Source organism: Solea senegalensis, linkage group LG19, assembly GCF_019176455.1.
Source record: "Solea senegalensis isolate Sse05_10M linkage group LG19, IFAPA_SoseM_1, whole genome shotgun sequence".
Lineage (NCBI taxonomy): Eukaryota > Metazoa > Chordata > Actinopteri > Pleuronectiformes > Soleidae > Solea > Solea senegalensis.
Genome location: NC_058038.1, coordinates 1,171,530 through 1,188,703, shown reverse-complemented (window position 1 = coordinate 1,188,703; position 17,174 = coordinate 1,171,530). Strand labels below are relative to the sequence as shown.

The window sequence follows — 17,174 nt, the reverse complement described above, 5'->3', positions numbered from 1 at the left end:
ATATCTATTTTCCACATTGTATTATTTGTATTGTATATTTTAATAGAAATAAATTAATAAATGAAGTAAAATATTTAAAATGTAAAAATAATAACAACACATACTGTATATGCATTTATTAAAAATATTTCACATGTTCATTTATCAACACCGTAGGTGGCGGTAATGAGGCTGCAGCACTTGGCACCAGCCACCATTCAAACAGCAGAACAATACATACATACTTGCATACCTGAGTATTGAGAAACAGCCACATATTTGTGTACTCCCGTAGTTGGCAAGTATATACTCCCAGCGTACTTCTCCAGTATATACTTCCCAAGTAAGCAAGTACATACTTGCTTACTTGAGTATTGAGAAACGGCCATTGTCAGGGCCAGCAGAGAAGGCCCTGCTGGCCCTGACAGCCCACCACTGACTAAATGAAACCTGTAAGTGACTGTACTGTTGAAAGGGGCGAGTGCAAGCCGCATCACACACCCCTTCCTCCATATTTCAGTTCAGTCACCGTGTCATGCAGGAAGTACTGCACGATTCTGTGAACAAATCTTTTTGTTGAGTAATGATTCAGTAGATTAGACAGAAAATTACTGCTTTACAAGTCACTAGTCAGTCGTTTGCACAGCTGATGCAGCCGTGGTATGACTCCATACACGTTGAGGAGGTACTAACTATAGTAATGGAAAATGATACCAAACCGAGCAGAATCGAGCCGTGCCGAACTGTATAGTGGAAAAGTGCCTTTTAAGGCAGTGCCACTGTCTCCAAACCATACATATCCTTCTGTCACAGTTATGATACTTACAGCATTATCTGGAAAAGTACTGGGCCAATCCTCAACCCTAAAGATAATGTTTTCAACTATCATGTGTCAGTCAACAAACATTTTGACTACATTTATGGACTAGCAATATTATGGGTTTAAATAGGAACAAAAATGCCCTATTTATATAATTTGTGAAGAATTTACCTTTCACGTATGTCCTCCCATTGGTTTGGTAGTTACCCTAACCCTAACCCTAAGGCATACAGAAATGCGTCATTCCTGCGGCTAAGTCACGCAACAAGACGACGTTTCCCAGAATTCCTTGTAGCCCGGTGTGAGGGAAAGGAAGATGGCGGCGGTTGATTGACTGGGGCTGGTGGTGCTGCTGTTTCGCCTGGAAAACGGTAAATAAAGAATTGAACGCCGCGTCGCACCGGTGCGTTAAATGTCTCGGACTGAAAAAGCGGCAAATACAAGGCGGACACTTTGACTGCAGATTACTAAAGGTCTCAAGGTAACTCATTAGCACACAGCCACTGCTGCTTTTTGCTGCCTACTAGCTACATCAAGCTACACCAGCTAAACTGCTAGCTTGCTAGCTAGCCGAATGGTTTACTGACAAATCCTTATACATGGTGCAAAGTGGTTTTACAAGTCGAATGCCATTTAATTTATGTAAAAGTGTTAGAAATAATGTGAGGTTCACAGTGGGGAACGAGGCTTTTCAGACGAGGAGACGCTAGACGCATAAACGCGTCAACGATAACACCGGCTGAGCGTGAATAGAAACAAATGCACTGAGGCTCCTTCTCTTCTCTCTGGTCAATATTATTATTATTATTATTATTATTGTTATTATACAGCACAACAGAAAAGATGACGACCCGGTTCATGTCTGTTTATAGCCGCCACAGAGACGAGAGACACTAACGATGTCTGGTGATAGCAGTGAGGTCAGGTCTGCTCTCATCTCTCCATCATAGGCTAATAATCCAACAACAGTCGTTATCGTGACATTTTTACAATTCTATAGTATTAATAAATGGTTCAGTATTACATATCAATGTGGCAATTTCAAGGTAACAAATCTATGTTTTCATAATTATTGCTATATTAAAAAATACTAATGGAGGCATTGAAATGTATTACGTTTGATGTACTTAGGAGAGAGTATGTTGTCTTATTTGTGTTCACAGGTAACATAGACCTGGACAGTGACTAGCCTATATTGACACAAAAATCCACATGGGGATATGATTTTTTCTATTTATTATATGCCTGCCTTAAAATGTGATCATGGCATTTTCTCATACTCTCTCATTGCAGCTATCAAAGCAATTATTTTCTCATTTATTTACCCAAGTAGTTAATATTAGGGGGTGGAGTGGCTCAGTGGTTAAGACTGGTACCCTGTGTGCGAAAGACATCATAGTCGCAGGTTCGATTCCACCCCTGGCTGATTGTACTCGATTCAATTGTAAGTCGCTTTGGATAAAAGCGTCTGCTAAATGACATGTAATGTAATGTAATGTAATATAGTAAAGTGGGTTTTACTCCTTTGCATTTATGAAATCTTCTCGAAGTCTATATATATTAGGCTATGTGGAACATGTTGATATTGTGACATTAAGTATATAGTTTTGCAGAAAATATAAAAAAAGACAAGTCAAATTTTAAAGGTCAAAATTGACTTTCTTGTATTATTTAAAATGATGCGAGAAGTTTTGTAGTCATGTTGTGCAAGTTTTCAACAATTACACAATTTCTTCAACTTTCACTGAGAAGTACAATACTGATACATGTTGATGTCCATTCATTTCCCAGTAATGTTTTTTTTTAAGGTTTTTTGGTTAAAGTGACAGTTCAGGTTTTTAATGTGAAGTACTGTAGTAAACACTGACTTATTGTCAGTAACCAGTCTGAGATGCCTTTACTGAAAACAGGCATCCTGTAAGGGGGGAAAAAAACCCTTGTTACAGCCATTCAGGGTAGCTCCTTCTGGTTGGAAATTGAAGTTTGAACATTTCTCACTCTCCCGCCCTTAAGTCTATAGAGAAAGTTGGCATTTTTAGATTGTGTTCATGTGAGAGCTGCTGTTCTACTGCTGCCTCACACTGTCACCTCTAGGGGTGTCACAATTCTCCCAATCCTCGATTTTGATTTTCTGCCATTTCTAGCCTTGTCACGGTTTAGTCTAGATCATTGGTTTTATGTCACTAATAATTTTTTAAATTCCCAATTCAATTGTCTACATGATAGATAGATAGATAGATAGATAGATAGATAGATACTTTATTCATCTCACAGAGAAATTCACATGGTGTCATGACTGCAAACAAATGATGGCCATTATATCAATGTACCACACTCAGGTCTTGTTGTCAAATTTGAATTATTTATTAACAGTATGAATGTATAGATAGCTGCCTCTCCTTGATGAAGCCTGTCTGATCTTGAGATATTACAGTTGGTCGCGTCGCTAAAATGTTTGCAAATATTTTGTAATCTACATTCAGTAGGCTCACTGGTCTATAAGACCATGAGGTCCTTATCCTTTGTGTATTAAAGAGATATTTGCCTGATAAGTTGGTGGTAGGTGACCCTTAATAAATGTGTCGTTAAGTACATCCAGTAGAAGAGGTGAGACTTGGGTTTTAAGTGCTTTGTAAAATTCAGATGTGTGTGTAAAGACATTTTGATCAATATTTGATTTACAATCGAGATCACCCCTAGTCACCTTATTAAAAATGAAGAATAGTAATACATAATACAGTATGTACAGGAAGAGAATGAATTGCAAAGTGTGTGTGTGTGTGTGTGTGTGTACATATATATATATATACATATACATATATATATGTGTACAGATGATCTGATAAAGTCTGGTTATGTAGGAGTTAAGTTTATGTTTTCATAAAATAATGCCATTGGCTGCTTGTTTCCTTTACATTCCAGGTTGATTTTCATTGTATGATGAATGTCTTGTCATTTCTACTAGGTTCGTTCCTGGATTCTTTTTTTTCTCCACGTGCGCCTCGTTCATCACTTCCAACCTGGTTCCTCTGCTAGTATACTGGACCACCCGTTTCCCTGGCCCATGGACTTAAGTTCACCAACAAGCTTCAAAAGGAGGCCTACTGCCCCCTCTACCAGGAGTCCTCCTCTCTGTTCACCTTCTGTATCTTTATCTTCTCCATCATCTGGTCCACCGTCACCCTTGTCTGCTTCCTCCTCTATATGTGCCAGGTCATCAGTTCATCAGAACCATGTAAAAGGCCTTATCCTGGGGAAAGAGGTCGCCAAGGTTTCCTCCACTTCTGCCTCTCTGGCAGTGCAATCTCTCCACATTTGTACACCCAACACCACCTGTACGAATTGCTGCCCTCACACTTCAGTGCAGCCAATTCAAGACTCTGAAAAAGAGGGTGGAAAAAGGGATATGTATGATCCTTTCCATCCCACTGAGGGAGACAAGGAGGCAAGGTTGAGGGGGGAGGAAAGAGAAGGAGAGAAATATGACCCCTTTGACCCTACTAATTCTCCTGCATCAGACATTGATGATGACTTTGGCAAAGTTAGGGGGGTGACACGAGAGGGTGAGAGAGATGAGGAGGAGAAAGAGGAAGACCCTCCAGATTCCACTGACACTTTGAATGATCTGCCAAGTCCCTGTCTGGTAACCCAGCTCCCTTTGGGCAGGAGAGTGGGTTGTCGAACCACCAAGGCTGGAGAACAGAGGGACAGTGCTGATTCTGATCACTCCGAGATAGAAGAGGGGGAAATAGTGGGGGCTGTTGACCGAGATAGAAGTACTAAGAGAGCAACTGGAGAAATCCTCCCTCTGAATTCTCCTACTGTCTCATTCTTTGCTTCAAAGCCAGAGCGAATCCTACGGGTGCTGGATGGGGATGGCTTTGTGTCTGTGTGTGCCGAAGGCAGCTGGGAGGTGGACCAGGAACCAGAGGATGAGCCTGTGGTGGGAGTGGAGGATCTCAGAAGGAAGCTGGTCAGCAAGAGAAAGGAAAGATACATGTCCTTTCCTGCCTCTTCTTCGCTCTCTCCTCAGCAACCACCACCTCCCTCTCATCCTTCAGTTTCTCCAACCTCTCCTCCTCTCACACCTCCTGAAGAGAAAAGCACCCAGAACCACAAGTCCAAAAGTTCCAAAGACCAAGACAAACAAAAAAGCAAGGACAGAAAGGCAGGTGAAAAGGAGGAAAGGAGAAAGAAGAGAAGAAAGGAAAAAGAGGAGGCTTGTGAGAAGAGCAAAGAGAAGGAGCGAGGGCACACAACGGGAAAAGAGGTTAAGGGAAGGAGGAGCAGCAGGAGCAGCAGCCGTAAGAGGAGGAAAAGACGTCATAGCAGTCCCGATGCGTCACAATCTCGCAACTCTTCAAGCAGAGGGGGAAACACAAGACGCTCTTTTTCAAGCCTATCTGAAGAAAGGCATCGAGAGAAAGACAGGGATAAAAACAGAGAAAGGGATAGACATAGAGATAGAGAGAGGGGAAGAGAAAGAGACAGGGAGAGAGAGAGGGAACAGAGTCATAGCCATAGAAGAGATGAAAGAGATCAAGGTTCTAGCTCTAGAAAAGAGAGGGAGAAGGGAAAATGCAATTCAAGCAGCAGAGAGAGGGTAATTTTAAAGAGGTCTAAAAGAAGCACGGAAAACAGGGAATGTGATAGAGATAGGCAGCATGAGAGGGACTGGCGGCGGGATGGTCGTCCTGTTGTCCCACCATCTATCCAAGATCTCAATGGGTCTGACCTCTTTGCCATCAAGCGAACCATCACTGTCACCACAACCACAACCACCACCACTGTACCTGGGTCCCCAAGACTCGCACCAACCTCCCCCTGCCGACCCACACAGGACTCTGATAAGCACCACAAGAGGAAGAAGAAGCGAAAATGGCACTCAGCCAGAGAGGCAGAGGAGCGGGGAAGTTGCCGCAGCCAGTCACGATCAGTCTCGCCTCCCATGTATCATGGCTATGAGTCAGACCGTTATTCAGACAAATTGGACATTGACGTATTGTCTTTGGATGGTGAGGCTTTGGACTCAGACTATCCATCTTTGGAAGATACACCACCTGCTGCCTTGCCCCCAGAACCACCTGTTCCCAGCCCAAAATCGAAAACCATCCCAAAATCTGGAAGGCATCACCCAAAAAAGAAGTCCCGCACGTTAAAGAAAATTGGCCAGTCTGAATCCCATTCGTCTTCCAACACGGCCAAAAACAAATGCCTCTCCTCACTGATGGTCACTTCAGAATCTGCCTCTGTCTCCTCTGGTGTTTCCTCGGCAAAGCGAGCCAAGAAAGTGGGAAAGGACAAAGAGCGGGAAAAAGGCAGTAGAAAGGATTTAAATCGCTCCGGCAAGTCCAAGAAAGAAAATGGCAGCAGTCGTAAGGGGAAGCTTCAGTCCAAAGTGTCAGTGCTGGTGCGTGAGGGTGTGAGCAGCACCACAGGAGCTTCTGTTGGCTCTGGAAAGCTTGGCATGGACCTTCTAGGGTCAGGAGGTGCAGGGGGAGGTTCTGGAGGCTCTGTGGTTGGTGGCTCCATAGCAGTAGTTTTCTGCAGGGACAATGAGAGCAGGTCTCCGTTCCTCAAACCATGCTCAGAGCCACTGTCACTGACTGGGCGTAACAAAGATCTGTCCAGTATCGGGAAACGAAGCAGCCTTGCTGCACCACCGTCCTCATTGTCCGGTCCCACAGTGTTGAAATCCAAAAAAACAAAACCAAGCTCCATCACATCCACGTCTTCCTCAGCCTCCTCACCCTCTTTAACTTTGGCAACTAAGCGTCGCCGTCGCCTGGCCAAGAAGACGAGAGAAAAAGGAGTGGCTGCAGGTTTACCAACTGTAGATGGCAGTCAGACCAATGCCATGTCTGAGGGCTGGGGTGGAGCCTCGTCAGAGGTTCAGTCACCTGTTGGAGATGGGAGCAAGACAGTCAGTCCACATACAGGCCAAGCTGTTCCTGCACCCTGTTCTTCCTCCTCTTCCTCCTCCTCCTCCACTAGTGTGCTCCCGCCCTCTTCCTCTCCACCACACACCCCTCCACCATCTATACCTCCCTCGCGGGACACAAGGGATTCTTCGCCAGACTCTCAGACAGTAGACAGCAGCTGTAAGACTCCGGACCCTTCTTTCCTAGCTGAGGACTGTCCGTCTCAGACCAGCCCCACACTCCCAACATCCAGTCCATCAAGTCTGTCCACCCCCCAGGGAACTGGCCTCAGCATTGCCTTGTCCACATCCACGGTCAAACCACCTCCTCCAGATGATGCCTCCAAATCTCTGCTCTCACCATCTTGCACGTCCTCCTCGGCAGGCTGTGGTCTCACCTCTCTGTCGCTGCCTCCGTCTTCATCGGACCCTTCCTCTTCTGTATCCTCGTCATCTGTCAGTAAGCCTCCTCCACCTCCAGCAGCACCTGCTCTTCCCTGGAGTCTGCAGGCTGGAGTGGACTGTGCAACTGGAGGTGTTCTAGCATGTGAGTTTGCTTAACACGTGTTTAGACTTGCCATGTTATGAAATGGTGACCTTAAAGTTAATAATTCAAACTTGGGGTGGGAATCTTAGGTGTCTCAGGATTTGATTTGCTTATGATTCTGAAGGCAACGATTATGATTCTTAAACAATTTCTTTTGTCCTATGGTACTCATTTCACTAATTGTTTTATTTGTATGTTAACTACGAACCACAAACAAACAACTGTAGTTTACCTTTTACTACATTATACAGGCAGGTGTGTTTAGTTTCATGTGGATATTTCGTCGTTAGTGAAACAAATACAATTCCAAAGTTCAGTAACTCAAAAATATTGCTTAAATGAGTTGGACTTCCATCCCGTAAAAAACGAAATGCAAAACCAGTTGAGACTTTTTGAAGTGTATTTGCGAGACAATGACACAGAGTGTCCCCAGTGTACCGCTGGTTTCTCAGGCTAGCTCCCCACAACAGCAACACCCAGCAGTTGGTGTCAGTACCTCGTACAAGCACACTTAACAACACTGAAATATCCCTTTAAGATGCATCAACCATCAGACAGGGCGGTGCTTTGTCCTCTTGCTGTTTTGTAATGCCAGAGTTTTCCAGCACGTTTCAGTTAAAGCATAAACAAGAATCATGCAAACACTTTATGTTCAATGTGCTTGTTAAATTATTCGAAAAACGATTGAAAATGTCCTGAATATTGTTGCATTTTCATGCATATTTTCATGTGCTTTCCTGTAATGAGTGTATTTCTTTTTTTTGGCTCAGTGACGGCTCTGCTTTTTAAAATGGAGGAAGCAAATATCACCAGCAGAGCCAAAGCGCAAGAGTTTATTCAAGCAACTAACCAGGTGAGTGAATGTCTCTATAATGACTCAATATGTGTGTTGCATTTTATTGAGTTTATTGTCCAACTCTCTTTTAGATATAGATAAAATACACATCTATTTGTTTTGATTTTGTTTTTGTAATGATTTGGGACCATAACACCAGCCCTCCCATTGTATACCGCCTGTTTTTGGTCATACTGCCCAGCACTGCAATGATGTCACAGTCCCACCTCTCTCTCAGCTGGCATCCTCTTCCTGTTTGGTCTTTTCTCTTCATGTTTTCTATTCTTTCCTTAGTTGCCCTGGCTTTCTTCACTCTGTCTCTGTGATTGTATATATTGTTATGTATACTTATTTGAATAAAACTTTATTTAATAAAACAAAAAAGTTTGGGGGAAGTACTGTTTCCATGTTATAAAACACAGAAATTCACGTAGGTTGGTTGGTTTGATCAGAAGTCCATGTTTGAATGAGTAAACCTGCTCTAATAATGTCTTCTCTGTCTTATGTGTCTCGCAAAGATCCTCTCACAGGCCAATCAGAGCCAGTCCCATGATCCTTCATCCTTAGCTGCCTCCTCCTCACAGATCCCGCCTCCTCCCCCTGTCCCTCCTCCCCCTGGGCTGAGCCCGACACAGTTCATCCTTCACAGCGCCCTCCCGTTGGTCGGCTGCACCAAAACCCCACCTTCTCACCTGCACCCCTCGATGCAGACTCCACCCCCCATGATGTCTGTGGGCCTATCGGGAGTGACTGGAAGCTCTGGTGACACTGGATGGGACATTGAGACCAAAGACCCGGATAAGGTAAACCTGGATCAGTCATTTATGCTGCATATCCCACTGATTCTGCATGTGTCAGAGAGGTCAGATCTGCTGTTGATTTATTGAATATGTTTAAAATATTCATAGAATTATGTGTGCACACATACTAGATTATATATATTACAGTGGTTAAGACCATGCCCATGTGTGAACTGTTAATTGGGATAAAGCTACAACACTTTTCTAATCTGAATGACCTCTTAAAGCTAACCCTATCTACACTCTCATACAGTGCATCTGTGTGCAGTGCGTTTTTCGATCACTTATCTTTCCTGCCCATTCACACGCTGCCGGCTCGCTGGACCACTGAGCTACTGTCGTTTTTTAACGTCTGAAACTGAAACTTCTGTCTGCACTTTCACTGGTTAGAAAAATGATTCATTTATTAATATCATGAAGAAAGTTGCAGGCCCCCCCCCCCAGCACATTACAAAATAAATCACAAGGACTGTATAGTGTGGACTTGACAGGATTTTAAAGTATTCATGTTTTTCTCAGTTCACAATTATCATGATAATAGAAATTCACCATGATTAACATATTAAGTTCTTTTTATCATGAGAAGTGACAACACGTGACCACAAGTGTACAGTAGAACCTTACCTGTAAAGCACCATTAAAAAAAGTCTCATTCATGTTTTTAAAATCGCTAAGTAGATCAAATTTGGTGCAAAATTGATGAAAAAGCTGCTGTATTCTGTGCCCTGAAAGGCTTCACTCTGAGCTGACATTACTAATAATAATGTTAACTCAGTCTCTATAAGGACCGGCTTCTCCTTTTGCAGCTAAATATAACACAACATAAATGTCCATATCATAGAAAACATTTTAAAAGCTCCTGTTTCTCCTACATTCATTCTTAAATCATCTTTAATATCAATGTCCTACTATTGATTATCACTCATAACTTAAACCAACAGCTACAAATACTAATATAAAATACATTTCAACTCTTTTAATAATCAGTTTGAGTGTTTTTTTTTTGTTTTCTTCTTGAATGTTTTCTGGTTTCTTTGCTCCTTATTTAACAAAAATAAATCGATAAACAGAATCATTTTGTGGACCAAACAAGTACTCAATGAATGGAGAAAATCATTGAGAAAACATTGGACAGATGAAAAGAATCATGTATGGCATGAATCATGGAGCTCACAGCACTGCTTTTAAAAAGCACATTTATTATTGCTAATCTGTCACGTCTGTGTCTGCAGTACCTGAAGAAACTGCACACACAGGAGCGTGCAGTGGAGGAGGTGAAGCTCGCCATCAAACCATATTATCAGCGCAAAGACATCAACAAGGATGAATACAAAGACATCCTCAGGAAAGCTGTGCATAAGGTACAACCTCAGTCGCACTGTTCTCGTCACGTTTAAGACGAGAATTGTAGCAGTATCTGTCAGTACATCTGTTGCTGTGTGTCTGAGAAAAGTCTTTTAAATCATTTGATATTGAATTATATCGAGGTATAAATCAAATGATTATTTCTGTTGTTTCTCTGCACTCCAGTGATAATACACTGTGAATGAAATATCTACTGTTCATGATCTGTATTACATGATCGTTTACACTTCTTACCTTTCATTTCACATAAAATCTTTGATAGTATGATCAGGTCAGAGGGTGTTCGATGGTCAGCAGCCATGTTGCTGTCTGTTCACTGCAACGTGTGAGTGAGAGAAAGCAACATGTCGCACTCCATTTTCTATTATATTGTTAAAAAGATGGAGTCCACATGTAAAACCAACAGTTGTGCGTGTTGTTAAATGTCAGGTCTCACATAAATGACACTGTGTCTTTGTCCAGATCTGCCACAGCCGCACTGGAGAAATAAACCCAGTCAAAGTCAGCAACCTTGTAAAACTCTACGTCCAACGCTATAAGTACTTCAGGAAACACGGACGCAAGATGGATGATGAAGAAAGGAGCGAGAGGGAGTCAGGAGTGCTGCACTCCTCCGCCTTGTAGACTTCTGCAGGATTCTGTCTGACATTTTATTGCTTTCATTCATAGCCCACCTTGTTTTCTGCTTTTATCTTATGGTAATCTTCTCTCCTTATGTCTGATCACAGTGTAAATATGTCTCACTTACATGTTAATGCTGACGAAGCAGATCTAATAATGTCCCTGCAGTAAAATAAGTTTAAACTGTGTCCATCACAGGCTGAGAGGCAGGGCTGGGTTTTTTCTTTCTTTTTTATCATGATTATTTTTAAAGTTAGATGTTTATGGTATATTTTCCTCCCCATCCTCATGTATATTGAAGTCCAAGCTGAGTGGAGTTGTAATATTTACACATTACCATAAGACACTATCTACACACAAATACACACATGGGCTCTGCACCGTGTCTCTGAGTCTCTTTGGACAGTATGCAAGCTGGACTTGGACATGGACGGTGAAGTTGGGACAACTGAATGATGTTTCAAACACGCAGACACTTGACCTGTTAGTTCTGAGATTCTGCCGCGTGTGACGTGTGCATGTGAAAGTGCGATGACTTGACCAACACAATATAAATGTTGCCTGAAAACCAGTACAAAGGAGTGCTTTGATTGATTCATTGTTTTATCATTCCGTACCATTATCATTGATTTTGTAATAAAATCTAGGGCTGAAAATTATTTTCTCCACAAAATGTTGATCAGTGTTTTTGTCTACAAACCAAAATGATTCACTTTTAATGCTTTGTCATTTGACATAAAGAAACAAGAACATTTGAATGTAAAAAACCCAAACATTCAATCGAATTGATTGAGAAGTGAGTGATGGATGAAGCAGCCTTGATAAAACCTCTGTGCTTGCTCTGTAGAATCTTAGCCATAGACAAAGTGTTGTCCTTCTAATTTTGTATGAATATGTGGTGTTTTACAGGATAACGTTAGTCATAAAGGTTAATATACTGTACACAGAAGCCCATTATATGGAGGTGGGCTTTCACTGAGGTTAATTACATTTTCAACTGTGACTTTTAATGAAAGTGATGCTATTACTTTGGTCTGAGGAGATCAGAATATAATTCTAATATGTGTCAAATAGGATGTAAGAGTTAGCAGTAGGCTGAGTTAACAGTTTTCAGGGCCCATATTTATAAATTAAGATTAAGGTAAAGAGAGCGAAAAACTGTGTATTTACAGGAAAAAATGTCAATCTCTTTCCAAATTTAGTGGACTGCACTTTTTTCCACACAGTACTGCTTCATCCATGCTGGAAATTGAACGCAGGATCTCCTGTTTACTAGACAGGAACTAGACCAACTAATCCATAGCACCTGTACACTTACACCCATGTTTACAGTAACACAGAACACACTGTTAAGATTATTAAGGGCCCTTTTGATCTAAACTCAGGTAAAGAGTTCAACTAGGGACCTCTTGATCTGCAGTCACATGCTCTGTATTGTCTACAGTATTATATACAGTGTTATCTACAGTATTATATACAGTGTTATCTACAGTATTATCTATAGCAGGGGTCACCAACGTTTTTGAGACAGAGAGCTACCTGAAGGGTAGAGAATAATATGGAGGGCTACCATATTCATTTTTATTATTTTGTGCAATTTACCATTTAAATGATGAATATTATGCATTCAATTGCATACACATTAATTCCAGTGCTTACTCCTAATGATTATCACAGTTTGTATAAACAATATCAAGGACATTTTACTCAGTGATCATATGGATACATGCAAGTGAGGTGAAGTGAAATGTGCCCACAGGCACCTCGTTGGCTGCTCGCGGGCTACCAGGTGCCCGAGGGCACCACGTTGGTGACCACTGATCTATAGTATTATATACAGTGTTATCTACAGTATTATCTATAGTATTATATACAGTGTTATATACAGTATTACATATAGTGTTATCTACAGTATTATATCTGTGTCTTATATACAGTATTATCTATAGCATTAACTATAATATTATCTACAGTATTATATACAGCGTTATATATAGTATTATCTACAGTATTAGCTATAGTATTATCTACAGTATTATATACAGTATTATCTGCAGTATTATATACAGCGTTATATATAGTATTATATACACCGTTATATATAGTGTTATCTACAGTATTGTCTACAGTATCATCTGTAGTATATTATCTATAGTATTATCTATAATTTTATCTACAGTATTATATACAGCGTCATATATAGTATTATATACAGCGTTATATATAGTATTATCTACAGTATTATATACAGTGTTATCTACAGTATTATCTGCAGTATTATATACAGTGTTACATATAGTGTTATCTACAGTATTGTCAACAGTATTATCTATGTATTATATACAGTGTTATCTACAGTATTATCTACAGTGTTATATATAGTATTATATACAGTATTATCTGCAGTATTATATACAGTATTACATATAGTGTTATCTACAGTATCATCTGTAGTATATTATCTATAGTATTACATTACATTACATGTCACTTAGCAGACGCTTTTATCCAAAGCGACTTACAAAAGTGCATTTAAACATTTGGGTACAAATAAGAGCTAGAAGTAAGTAAGAGCTTCAAGTAGAACAAACTATGAAGTGCTAGTCATAAGTGCGATGTACTTTTTTTTTTTTTGTCTTAGTAGAGGTAGAGTCAGAAGAGATGTGTTTTTAGTCGGTGACAGAAAGAAGTGCAGTTTTGGTCGAGTGACCTGCTTTAAAACCAGACTGAAGAGGATCAAGAAGGTTGTTCCGGTGAAGGTAGGATGAGAGTTGATTAAAGATAGCACGCTCCAGAGTTTTGGAGAGAAAAGGAAGAAGAGAGACAGGTCTGTAGGTATTTACTTCAGACGGTCAAGGGTGGGTTTTTTAAGGAGGGGGGTCACTCTGGCCTCTTTAGTTGAGGTAGAGTCGGAAGAAATGTGTTTTTAGTCGGCAGCGGAAGATGTGGAGGCTTTCAGCTGTCCGGATGTCGATGGGGAGATCGTTCCACCATTAAGGAGCGAGGACAGTGAACAGTCTCGAGTTCTGCGAGTGCCTCTGCGATCCTCTCAGTGAGGGGGCAGCGAGCCGGTTTGCCGATGCAGAGCGGAGTGGGCTGGCTGGAGTATAGGTTTTGATCATGTCCTGGATGTAGGCTGGACCGGATCCGTTTGTAGCATGGAACGCAAGCACTAGAGTCTTGAAGCGGATGCGAGCAGCTACAGGAAGCCAGTGAAGGGAGCGGAGGAGCGGTGTAGTGTGGGAGAATTTTGGTAAGTTGAAGACCAGTCGAGCTGCTGCATTCTGGATGAGTTGCAGAGGTCGTATGGCACACGCAGGGAGACCAGCCAGGAGGGAGGTGCAGTAATCCAAGCGTGAGATGACAAGAGCCTGGACCAGAACCTGTGCCGCCTTCTGGGTTAGAAGAGGCCGTATCCTCTTCTGATGTTGTGCAACATGTATCTGCAAGATCTAGCTGTTGCAGCAATGTTGGCAGTGAGGGAGAGATGGTCATCAAGTGTCACACCCAGGTTCCTTGCGGTATGAGAAGGAGCTACCACAGAGTTGTCGAGGGTGATGGTTAGGTCTGTGGTGGGAGAGCTCTTTCCTGGGAGAAAAAGAAACTCAGTCTTGTCGAGATTGAGTTTCAGGTGATGGTCAGACGTCCACTGAGAGACACGCGGAGATCCGTTCTGCTACCTGTGTGTCGGAGCTGGGAAAAGGAAGAAGAGAGACAGGTCTGTAGTTATTTACTTCAGACGGGTCAAGGGTGGGTTTTTTTAAGGAGGGGGGTCACTCTGGCCTCTTTAAGAGAGTCCGGAAAGATGTGTTAATGAGGTGGATGAGGAAAGGAAGAAGATCAGAAGCAATTGATTGAAGAAGGTGAGAGGGGATAGGGTCAAGGGGGCAGGAGGTGGGGCGGGCAGAGGTTATTAGGGAAAGAACTTGATCCTGAGATAGAGGGGTGAAAGAGGATAGAGAAGGAGCTGAATGTGTGGTTGGTAGAGTGGTGAGATCAGGAGGTGGGGTTGAGAAAGAAGAGCGAATGTCATCTACCTTTTTTGGGAAGTAGTTGACAAAGTGAATTGGTAGAAGGGAGGAAGGAGGATGGGGGGTGGGGGGATCAAGGAGGTTCGAGAAGATAGAGAAAAGTTTTTTGGGTTAGAGAAAGAGGATTGAACTTTAGTCTGATAGAAAGCTTGTTTGGCTGCAGAGATAGAGGCAGTGAAGGTGGAGAGAAGAGAGTGATAGGAAAGCAGGTCGTCAGGGTGTTTTGATTTCTTCCATTTCCTTTCTGCTGCCCGTATCATGGCTCTCTCAGCACGCACTGAGTCCGACAACCACGGGCCTGGAGAGGACTTACGAACCCGCCGGGAAGTAAGAGGACAGAGAGAGTCAAGAGAGGAGGACAGAGTAGAGAGGAAGGTGTCTGTGGCAGAGTTGGGATGCATGAGGGAGAAGGAGTCAGCTGAAGGAAGTGCTGATAGAACAGTTGAGGAGAGAGAGAGAGAGAGCGAATGTTACGACGGACAAGTGCAATATCTGATGAGATGAGATCATCAGATTGGGAGAGTGGGAGAGAGTAGGAAATGAAGAAATGATCAGAGACATGAAGTGGGGTTACCTTGAGGTCTGAGGTGGAGCAGTTTCTGGTGAAGATGAGGTCAAGGTGGTTGCCAGCTCTGTGAGTTGGTGGAGAAGGAGCAAGTGAGAGAGAAAGAGATGAAAGAAGAAGAAGTAGAAGTCACCAAGAAGAACAAGTGGTGGACCATTTTCTGGGATGTTTGAGAGGAGGACATCTAGTTCCTCCAAGAAGTGTCCCAATGGGCCTGGTGGACGGTAGATGACAACAATGATTAGCTTGACTGGGTGAGTTACAGTTACAGCATGAAATTCAAACGACTGTGAAGAGAAGTGTGGCAGTGGGTAAAGAGTGAAAGTCCAGTTGGGGTTGATAAGCAGACCTGTCCCGCCACCTCTTCCAGTGGATCTGGGTGTGTGGGAGAAGGAGTGGGCAGAGGAGAGAGTCGCAGGGGTGGCTGTGTTGGAGGGTGTTATCCAAGTCTCAGTGAGAGCAAGGAAGTCCAGACATTGCTCAGTAGCAAAGTCAGAGATGAACTCAGTCTTGCGGGTAGCTGACTGGCAGTTCCACAGGCCCCCTGCAACAAGGTGTTGGATGTGTGTGGAGCGGGTGGGATAGATAAGTGAGGAAAGGTTACGGTGATGCTGTGAGTGAATGTGAGGTTTGTAATATCTATGAGAAGAAATATGAATAGGAATGGAAAAAAGGCACATATGTGAAAAGGTAGAAAAACACTTGCAGAAGGGTACTTAGCCTTGTTAGCCTCCTTGATAGACTCCGGTTTAGACTCCTTTGTCTTTGTCTTCCTGAGTCTTGACTCCGGTTTAGACTCCTTTGTCTTTGTCTTCCTGAGTCTTTTGAAGAGTCTTGAAGCTGCTTCTTGCTGCTTTTTCCTGATTAGGTCTTGACTCCGGTTTAGACTCCTTTGTCTTTGTCTCCTGAGTCTTGACTCCGGTTTAGACTCCTTTGTCTTTGTCTTCCTGAGTCTTCGTCTGAGGAGTCTGCCACTGAAGCTGCCGCTTCAAAGTGAGTGCTGCTTTTTAAAAGACACCTGATTAGGTGCTGATTGATTGCAGCTGTGTTGTGAAACTTCTCACCTGTTGATGGTGATGGCTCAATAGAAACTAGGTCAAAACAGCAACAATAACAACTTTGTCTTTGACCTGGCAGACAAAATATCTTAAATAACTTTCACCTTAACTAAACAGACAAGTCAAAAGTCACTAAAGTCAAGCAACACAGTTAGATAAAATAGCAATTAATGAAATAGCAACCAGATAAGAAAGACCTACAGAAGTGATACTTAGCTTAATTCCAGTAGTCCTATGAGATACCCAGATAGTCCAAATGCACACTCTATCTATAATATTATATATAGTATTATATACAGCGTTATATATAGTATTATCTACAGTATTATATACAGTATTATCTACAGTATTATCTACAGTAAAACAGTATTTCTGATTTCGCTCCAACTACCACCAGTGGTACATGAGCTCAGGTGACATATAGCTCAGGTGATGTGGGTTGTTTGACCAGATAACAAAAACATTACTCCTATTAAAAATAAATAAATAAAATAACAACACTTGTTGCGTTTACTTTTTTTTAATGAGTACAATAACGATGTCTTCTGTCTAGATTGGCCATACAGACATTGACGCGCATGCGTATTTGTCTGCCTGTGGTTTACTTTGCGGCAGCAGTCGTTGCTGTACGGC

General features: G+C 42.2%; 1 protein-coding gene across 2 annotated transcripts; it reads left to right on the top strand.

Annotated features, from left to right (window-relative positions):
* The first annotated feature begins 1,101 nt into the window (after positions 1-1,101).
* Positions 1,102-11,546, top strand: scaf1 (SR-related CTD-associated factor 1). Of its 2 annotated transcripts, none has more exons than XM_044051235.1 (6): positions 1,102-1,170; positions 3,765-7,266; positions 8,037-8,119; positions 8,620-8,904; positions 10,134-10,262; positions 10,729-11,546. In XM_044051235.1, the coding sequence occupies exons 2-6, from the start codon at positions 3,864-3,866 to the stop codon at positions 10,888-10,890; spliced, it is 4,062 nt and encodes a 1,353-aa protein (XP_043907170.1). In that variant the 5' UTR covers positions 1,102-1,170; positions 3,765-3,863; the 3' UTR covers positions 10,891-11,546. The 2 variants fall into 2 exon arrangements, with proteins under 2 accessions (XP_043907170.1, XP_043907171.1); XM_044051236.1 differs by having other exon boundaries at positions 1,102-1,280.
* The last annotated feature ends 5,628 nt before the right edge of the window (positions 11,547-17,174 follow it).

What these genes read in the sequence shown, in the direction of transcription:
- scaf1 (XM_044051235.1), top strand. Translation starts at nt 3,864, where the DNA reads ATGGACTTAAGTTCACCAACAAGCTTCAAAAGGAGGCCTACTGCCCCC. An exon ending in TTATTCAAGCAACTAACCAG is followed by an intron (nt 8,120 to 8,619) that starts GTGAGTGAATGT and finishes TGTCTCGCAAAG; the next exon opens with ATCCTCTCACAGGCCAATCA. An exon ending in AGACCAAAGACCCGGATAAG is followed by an intron (nt 8,905 to 10,133) that starts GTAAACCTGGAT and finishes CTGTGTCTGCAG; the next exon opens with TACCTGAAGAAACTGCACAC.